Source organism: Hyperoodon ampullatus (assembly GCF_949752795.1).
Source record: "Hyperoodon ampullatus genome assembly, chromosome: 2".
Lineage (NCBI taxonomy): Eukaryota > Metazoa > Chordata > Mammalia > Artiodactyla > Ziphiidae > Hyperoodon > Hyperoodon ampullatus.
Window position 1 is genome coordinate 116,695,707 of NC_136915.1, and position 8,789 is coordinate 116,704,495.

At 40.5% G+C, this 8,789-nt stretch overlaps 1 protein-coding gene across 1 annotated transcript; it reads right to left on the reverse strand.

The window, feature by feature from the left end:
- Positions 1 to 5,598: 5,598 nt before the first annotated feature.
- On the reverse strand, positions 5,599 to 6,543 carry OR10K2 (olfactory receptor family 10 subfamily K member 2; the record flags this gene model as incomplete). Its single annotated transcript, XM_079726103.1, has 1 exon — positions 5,599 to 6,543. Exon 1 carries the CDS (start codon positions 6,535 to 6,537, stop codon positions 5,599 to 5,601), a length of 939 nt encoding a protein of 312 aa, XP_079582229.1. The 5' UTR covers positions 6,538 to 6,543.
- Positions 6,544 to 8,789: the final 2,246 nt, after the last annotated feature.

Sequence of the window (8,789 nt, forward strand, 5' to 3'; positions counted from 1 at the left end):
CAGATTCCCCATACCCCTCCTACTGAAAACCTGCCTTCACTTCCTGCCCTCAGGTGTGAGAGAGGAGCATGTTTCTTTCCAATAAATACCAATACATCAAAAAAAAGAGAAAGAAATCGGGGGTATTTTTAAATGAAGAATTGTGTTACGGGTTGAATTGTGTCCCTCTAAAATTCATATGTTGAAGTCTTAACCACTGGTACCTCAGAATGTGACTGTATTTGAGAATAGGGTTTTGAAAGAGCCATTGAAGTTAAAATTAAGTCATTAGAATGGTCATTAGAGATGACTGACATCTCTATATGAAGAGGAATTTTTTTTTTAAAGGAGGAAATTTGAACACAGAATTATAGAGAGAAGACGATAAGAAGACATAGGCAGAAGATAGCCAAAAACAAGTCAAGGAGAAAGGCCACAGAAGAAACCAGCCCTGCTGACATTTTGAATTAGATTTCTAGCTTTCAGACTGTGAAAAAATAAATTTCTGTTGTTTAACTAGCCAGGTCTATGGTACTTTGTTATGGCAGCCTTAGCAAACTAATACAGAACATGTGGTATAAATATAGTTTGCATATTTAGGAACTCTGAGTAGAATGAGATGGCTGGAGAGGCAGATGTGAGGAGAGAGAGATTTGAGGACAGTTCATGGAGGACCGTATGGCCATCCCTAAATGCTTACTTTTGTTGGTTGTAAATTGTGAACTTTTGAAGTTTTGAGGAAGAGAGGAATTTGATCTGATATTTTCTTAGGTTGAGATCCATGAGCATGGTCAATTTAGTAGTGGAGAGACTAATAGAAACAGAGATTTTAGGAGCAGTTTAGTGACCTACGAAGATCAATTACTACCAAATAATTATTACACTTGACTGTTTATCTTTCTCCTATAATTAATACTGTACAAAATAGTCTCATCTTTATCTCATTTAAATGAAGACATAGACCATTATAGGAGAAGGCACCAATCTCCTTATTTTACAGATGAGTAGTCTGGGGTCCAAAGTAAGAAATTAATTTACTCTTAGTAATTTTCTAGGTCACAGAGTAACTTCATGACATAAAATGTGTCCTCCTTCCTTGCAAATTTTTCCTTTGGATGGCCCCAGGCAGTGTGGGAAGTGAGGAAGAGGCAATAGTGCTGGTTGATTTATGAGGTTATCCACAGAATTGACTTCTATGTCACTGCACGGGGAGAGGGTCATGGTGTCCAGGGGTGTGTGTGACAAAGTATGGGAAATAGTTTTCACCATTGTTGGAGCAACGCTAGTGCCTTAGTCATAGCAGGAAGCAGCAGGGACAGTGGCACTGGTCATACCCATGGAGTGAAAATTCAAATGAGCTCTAGGAAAGGGGTAAGAGAGTGGGTTCTCTGCCATGTACCTGCAGTGTGATAATAAAATTTTATGTAATCTCTGCTATATTCAGTGTTTACAAATGTAGTAGGGGACTGAAAGTCCTGACTTAGCTTATCTCAAAAATTTTAAAGAAATTGAATACACACAAAAACATACATACAGAAATATATTCCTCTATATATGTATATAAAGGGGGTTTGGGGGATTCATGAGTAATAGATATTTGAGATTTGAGAATATTTATCATATTATCAAGCAATGGATATTTGAGTGGAATTGATTTGAATTTAAAGATGAAATAAGGACAATTGGTATCGCTACAAAACTGAGACATACTGTCCTTGTATAAAGTATCTCTATGTTTATTCGTTTTATTCTGTATCCCTCGGAAAAGTTTCTTTACAGCTTCATTTTAATAGGTCTCGACTAGAAATTGTTAAATATATTTCTAAATGTTTTCCAAGGAAAATAAGTAAAATTTCCCATTTTTGCAAACACCTTCCTTTGATCTTTTCACACAGTTATGTTGAGGTTCCAAAGGAACTCATATATCCCAGACCTAACACTTTCCTCTTGATATCTTCATTTGTAGGCTGTTTAGGGATTTACTCTTAAACTTTTCAGAGTCCTATAGGCACATATAAGGTTTCTAGTACATCTTTCTACTACCCTGGATCACTCTCTGTAGAGTCCACTTCTACAAATTCCTTCTGAGCTATTGAACCACTGATTGTTACCAATGATGTCTCTTTTGATCTCTTGCCAAGCCCAGATAGATACAACATCTGCTCTGCAGCTGTGTTATCAAGTCCCCTGGAATGATTAGTGCATTATGTTTTTTTTAAAATTTATTTTTTGATACAAGTTCTTTCCATCTTGCTAATAAAGATTGATCAAGGGAAACAAGCAACTTTCTTGGCTGGGACATAAGGAGTGAAAATGCAAATACAGAAATTAAGTTCCAAAAGATTTTCCATAGGGAAAAGTGCAAGATGAAGTGAAATGGTTGGAAAATCATCTCAAGAAGTATGGAAGGTTTATTTTTTTGGCGGAGGGAAGTATGGGAAATTAGTTCATGAGCATTGAATGAGTTTCAATTAATGCATGAAAGTTGAGTCAGTGCAGAAAGGACAAGGGATATTTTGCTAGAAGGTGGGGATTTTTAGAGTCTTATTTTTGCAATGAGCTGATCATCTTCTTCCTATTAGTTATATACAGACTGTATTTCTGGTCACTGGGCTCAATGCCTTATTGAGACAAGTACACTTGTGCCACAGTCACATTTTAATTACAAGGATCATAGAAAGAGGATGGCTCTACACATATAAAAGTGTGCATGTGTGCTTTTCTGAGGAATTGTCTTCTCAAATGAAGGATGTCTAGGAGAAACTTGTGCTAGCAGAACTAAGCTAGCACAAGTAGAATTAATGTTTTATTTTATAAAGGCTGATTTTCTGAAAATGTGTGAAACTATTAGTAGCTCATTAAAATCACCAGGAAAGATAAAAAGACAGTAAGGAATTTAGAAAAAAAAATGCATTGAATTTTTTTCTCTGAATGTATCTACCCAATCAACCTATCAACTCTTAATCTTTGTGAATGTTGTTTTTTTTTTATATCACTGACTAGGAAAACAAAAATCTATGTGTTTTTAATAATCTTTCACTGACTTATATGGAATATATATCCTTGAGGCAGGAGAATCTTTGTGCTTGCTAAACACAAACTTATTCATCTTTCTCAATGTAAATGTCTCTGTGGAGTTATTTAACTGTTGTCTCTCAGCTGTAATTCACTATTCTCTACTTTATATATAACTTAGGTTGAGATCCTGAAAATTACATTTTCTTGAATCATAATTGGTTCATCTGTTCAATGATAAAGAGTGTCTTAGAAAATCAGTCCTAATATCAAGGCCAGCCTGATAGGCTACAAATCCAATTTCAGCGCAACTATATTATATCATGGCCAAGGTCACAGAAATTCCCTAATTCTGCCTTGGTTTAAGCTTTCCTACAGTGTATTCAAAAGATATATATATATATATCTTTATATATATATATATATAAAACAATGATGAATGGGAAATAAACATACCGATTTATTATTATTGGTTGAATTTATGCCTGAAACTTAAGTTCAGATTTCTCTATAAATTCAGCTGGAATACATGGCCTAGTTGAAGGCTGAAGGGGCTTTGTTTTCTTGCTAAAGCCAACCCCCAATCCAAAGATCTTATCTCTTTCCTGTAAGTTACATATGACTAAAGAGGGGAGCTAAAATTAACCAAGGGTGTGTGTGTGTGTGTGTGCGTGCATGTGTGTGAAAAGAGGAAGGATGGCAAGATGTTTAGTTCTAACCCATGAGCACAGGCCCAAAGCCAAATTAATTCTTTGGTGAAGTGAAAAAATAAAAAGAGCCAGAATAAAATGTCAGAAGGAGAATCATTCTAATATACATAACCTTCTAACAAACAGTGATCCTACCCACTTGTGAGTGTTCTGCTATCTGACTCAAAATGATGGTAGCCACAAGTCTTGGAAAAGAACAAAGCAAAGTTGGGAGTTTTTCTTGTTCCCCCTCCTTCAACACCATATTACATCAGGATAGGGATTAACTATACCATATGATATAAAGGCCATTTACCTAATACTTATCAGTATATCTTTTCTACAGAAGTCACATGGTTTAGCCTACTGTTGAAGATGAATATTTATGCATTTTGAAATCCATTAATTAAGAAAGTCATAGTCTTCACAAAGGGTCATGTGAGAGCATTGAAGGAGCATTAAAAAAGGAAGTGAGTGATGTGGAATCAGTATTAATTTTACTCAGTAATAAGAAAGACATTTTAATTTTATGAGTGTCAGTTTTCTCATCTATAAAAAGTAGGTTATAATATACACTTCCAAGGGATGCTCTAAAGTTCAAATATGGTGACATTTTAAAACAGAAGCTCATAAATGCAAATTTGAACAATTAACACATTAAACTGATTCACATTAAGGGTTATCAGTTTATTTCCTTTTCATGAGATGACTTGATAGGCTAGAAGTCTGGGCTGAGCAATGGTCCCAAGGAAAAAGAGAAGTTGGTGGCCAAAGAAATTAAGTTTGTTTTGGTCTCTGTGACCTTCAGGCCCCGCCCTCAGGAAGTCACAAGCTTCAGAGAAAGGGAAGAAATGCAGTAGGCTTACATTCTTAGCAGAGAAGCTCAGCATTCCACAATAAAAGAGGGCCTGTGAATAAAACATCCAGTTCCTTTCCTCTTCCTTCAACCCTTGAACGTATATAAGTCACTGATGAGGAAACTGGTGGAAGAAAAGACTAAGAAATGAAATGATTCAGTCAGAAGACCTTTATTAACAAGTTCATCTTGAAAAAAATATATAAAGCAAGGAAGAAGCTCTCTCCATGGAGCTCCTTGTTTGCTCTCCTTTCTGTAAGAAGGAGAGATAAGTAAAATGGCTAATTCAAATTCTGGCCTGAAATGCATATGACAACCCCCGAGATTCGTGAAACAGAAACTGTTTGCTCTTTACACAGATTTTTCTATTTGATTACTATTTAATAAAATGAGTTTAAGCTTAACCTGCTTTTCTTGACCACTCTGCATGATTTTAGGTGTTCTCTTTAACCTATACCTTTGTGAATATCTTTAAGGAATGCTGAGCAAATTAGATTTGTACCAGTTTATAAAAAAATTAGAAAAAAACCCAGCTCCCAGTAATAGAAACATAGAGGTGGAAAACCTTTTGCATACTTTTCTTATTTGAATATTAATTAGATATAACTTATGCACCAAAAATTATAACTTTACAAATGTTATCTCATTTAAAAACTGTTATCTGACTGTACTGAAGGACTGAGACTCAAGGAACATCCAGAAAAGGGAGAGATATAGAGACAGGAGAGTTAGGGTTGTACAATATTTTGTAGGATTGGTTTCCATTCTGGCTGAGATTGGGTAATGGTATTTGTCAGAGCCTAGAATTCTGAACATGTAGTTGTATTCCTACATTCTAATGTTAGCCATCCATCATTTATCCATCAATTGAAAAAACTTCAATAGGCAATAATTTATGTGATCATGGCAAGAAGCTATTATTTTTTTATTTGGAAATAAATGAGAAATGATCTCTGTTCTTAAACACTGTTCTCAATTGCTTGATCATTTTTGCTCAGAGAATTTTTTCCCACATACTTTGTGTTTTATTACTTGAAAAGAGCAGAATCTAGATTAATGTCATGGCAGAGAAATTGTTCTTTCCACAACTCTTTGAAGAGCTGATTTGAACTCTTTATTTCTCAAGCTGTAGATCACAGGATTGAACAATGGAGTTAGGATAGTGTAGGATACTGATATGAGAGCATCCTGGCTTGAGGAGTAGTTGGACTTAGGCCTTAAGTAGATAAAGGAGGCACAGCCATAATGGACAATGACAATAATGAGGTGAGAAGCACAGGTGGAAAAAGCTTTGTACCTGCCTAATGTGGAAGGAAACTGGAGTATAGCAGAGATGATGTGAATATAAGATACCAAAATCAATAACAGGGGGATAACCAGGACCAACGCACAGAGCATGATAATGACAAACTGACTAAAGTGGGTATGGTGGGATGCCACCTTGAGAACAGGAGAAATGTCACAGAAGAAGTGGTGTAGTTGGTTGGAGGAGTGAAAGGGCAGGTGAAATACCAAGGATGTGATGATCTCTGCAATAGTGAAACCACAAAGACAGGCAGCAGCCACAAGTCCCACACACATCCCATGTCCCATGAGCACTGTGTACCGCAGAGGGTTACAGATGGCCTCATAATGATCATAACCCATGGCTGCCAGCAGGAAGGAGTGAGAGCAACCTAGGAAGAGGAAGGAAAACATCTGGATAGAACAGCCCAAGAAGGAGCTGGTCTTCTTCTGTGCTAGCAGGTCAACCAGCATCTTGGGTACAATGACGAAGGTGTAGCAAGTCTCGGAGCAGGAGAGTCCAGCAAGTAAGAAGTACATAGGGGTGTGGAGGGCTCTGTCCAGCACAATGGTGGGAATGATGATGGCATTGGTGCCCAGGGTGAACATGTAGATGAGCAGGAAGACAACGAAGAGCAGCCACTGCAGCCCAGCCAGAGATGAGAAGCCGAGGAAGACAAACTCTATCACCAAGGTCCCATTGACCCACTCCATGGAAGACAGATCATCAGGAGACAATCTGGGAGAGAAGACAGTGCCAAGAAAACCCCCTGAAAACTAGAAGAATCATTAGAATGATTGTTATATTGATCATCATATCATGTGTTCTCAGGTTTTGAGTTCTAACTCATTCCTCTTCTTTCCAGTTTTTGTAAGACATGAAGAAGTATCTAAAATTATTCAAAGTGTGCATCCAAATTTGAGTCTCCCCAGTATTTTTAATAACATAGGAAAAATTTCTTGACATTTCCCAGATTTAACTATCCCTTCATCTCCATTCCCAGGATGAGGCTGCTATTAAAACTCTCAGCCTCGGGGACTTCCGGGTAAGATGGCGGAAGAGTAAGACGCGGAGATTACCTTCCTCCCCACGGATACACCAGAAATACAGCTACACGTGGAACAACTCCTACAGAACACCTACTGAACGCTGGCAGAAGACCCCAGACCTCCCAAAAGGCAAGAAACTCCCCACATACCTGGGTAGGGCAAAGCGGAGAGATTCCCGCACAGAGGATCGGTGCCGAGCGGCACACACCAGCCCGAGAGGCTTGTCTGCTCGCCCGCCGGGGCGGGCGGCACTGGAAGCTGAGGCTCGGGCTTTGGTCAGAGCGCAGGGAGAGGACTGGGGCTGGCGGCGAGAACTCAGCCTGAGGGGGGTTAGTGTGCCACAGCTGGCCGAAAGGGAGTCCGGGAAAACTCTGGGGCTGCCGAAGAGGCAAGAGACTTTTTCTTCCCTCTTGGTTTCCTGGTGCGCGGGGAGAGGGGATTAACAGCGCTGCTTAAAGGGGCTCCACAGACGGGCGCGAGCCACGACTGAAGGCGCGGAGCCCAGTGACGGGCGTGGGACGCTGGGGCTGCTGCTGATGCCGCCAAGGAGCCTGTGTGCGAGCGCAGGTCACTGTCCACACCGCCCTTCCGGGAGCCTGTGCAGCCCGCCACTGCCGGGGTCCCGGGATCCAGGGGCGGCTTCCCTGGGAGAATGCACGGCGCGCCTCGGGCTGGTGCAACGTCACGCCGAACTCTGCCGCTGCAGGCTCGGCCCGCACTCCGTGCCCCTCCCTCCCCCCCGGCCTGAGTGAGCCAGAATCCCCGAAGAGGCTGCTCCTTTGACGCTGTCCTGTCTGAGCGATGAACAGACGCCCTCCGGCGACCTACACGCAGAGGCGGGGCCAAATCCAAAGCTGAGACCCAGGAGCTGTGAGAACAAAGAAGAGAAAGGGAAACCTCTCCCAGCAGCCTCAGAAGCAGCGGATTAAAGCTCCATAATCAACTTGATATACCCTGCATCTGTGGAATACATGAATAGACAACAAATCATCCCAAATTGAGGAGCCAGGAGTCAGTGCTGTGCCTCTGAGGTGGGAGAGCCAACCTCAGGACACTGGTCCACAAGAGACCTCCTAGCTCCACATAATATCAAACGGTGAAAATCTTCCAGAGATCTCCATCTCAACACCAGCACCCAGCTTCACTCAACGACCAGCAAGCTACAGTGCTGGACACCCTATGCCAAACAAATAGCAAGACAGGAACACAACGCCACCCATTAGCAGAGAGGTGGCCTAAAATCATAAAAAGTCCGCAGACACCCCAAAACACACCACCAGAGGTGGACCTGTCCACCAGAAAGACAAGATCCAGCCTCATCCACCAGAACACAGGCACTAGTCCCCTCCACCAGGAAGCCTACACAACCCACTAAACGCACCTTAGCCACTGGGGACAGACACCAAAAACAACGGGAACTACGAACCTGCAGCCTGCAAAAAGGAGACCCCAAACACAGTAACATAAGCAAAATGAGAAGACAGAAAAACACACAGCAGGAGAAGGAGCAAGATAAAAACCCACCAGACCTAACAAATGAAGAGGTAATAGGCAGTCTACCTGAAAAAGAATTCAGAATAATGATGGTAAAGATGACCCAAGATTCTATTTCCCAGATCCAAAATCTTGGAAATAGAATAGACAAAATGCAAGAAACAGTTAACAAGGACCTAGAAGAACTAAAGATGAATCAAGCATCGATTAAAAACACAATAAATGAAATAAAAAATACTCTAGATGGGATCAATAGCAGAATAACTGAGGCAGAAGAACGGATAAGTGAGGTGGAAGATAAAATAGTGGAAATAACTGCTGCAGAGCAAAATAAAGAAAAAAGAATGAAAAGAACAGAGGACAGTCTCAGAGACCTCTGGGACAACATTAAACGCACCAACATTCGAATTATAGGGGTTCCA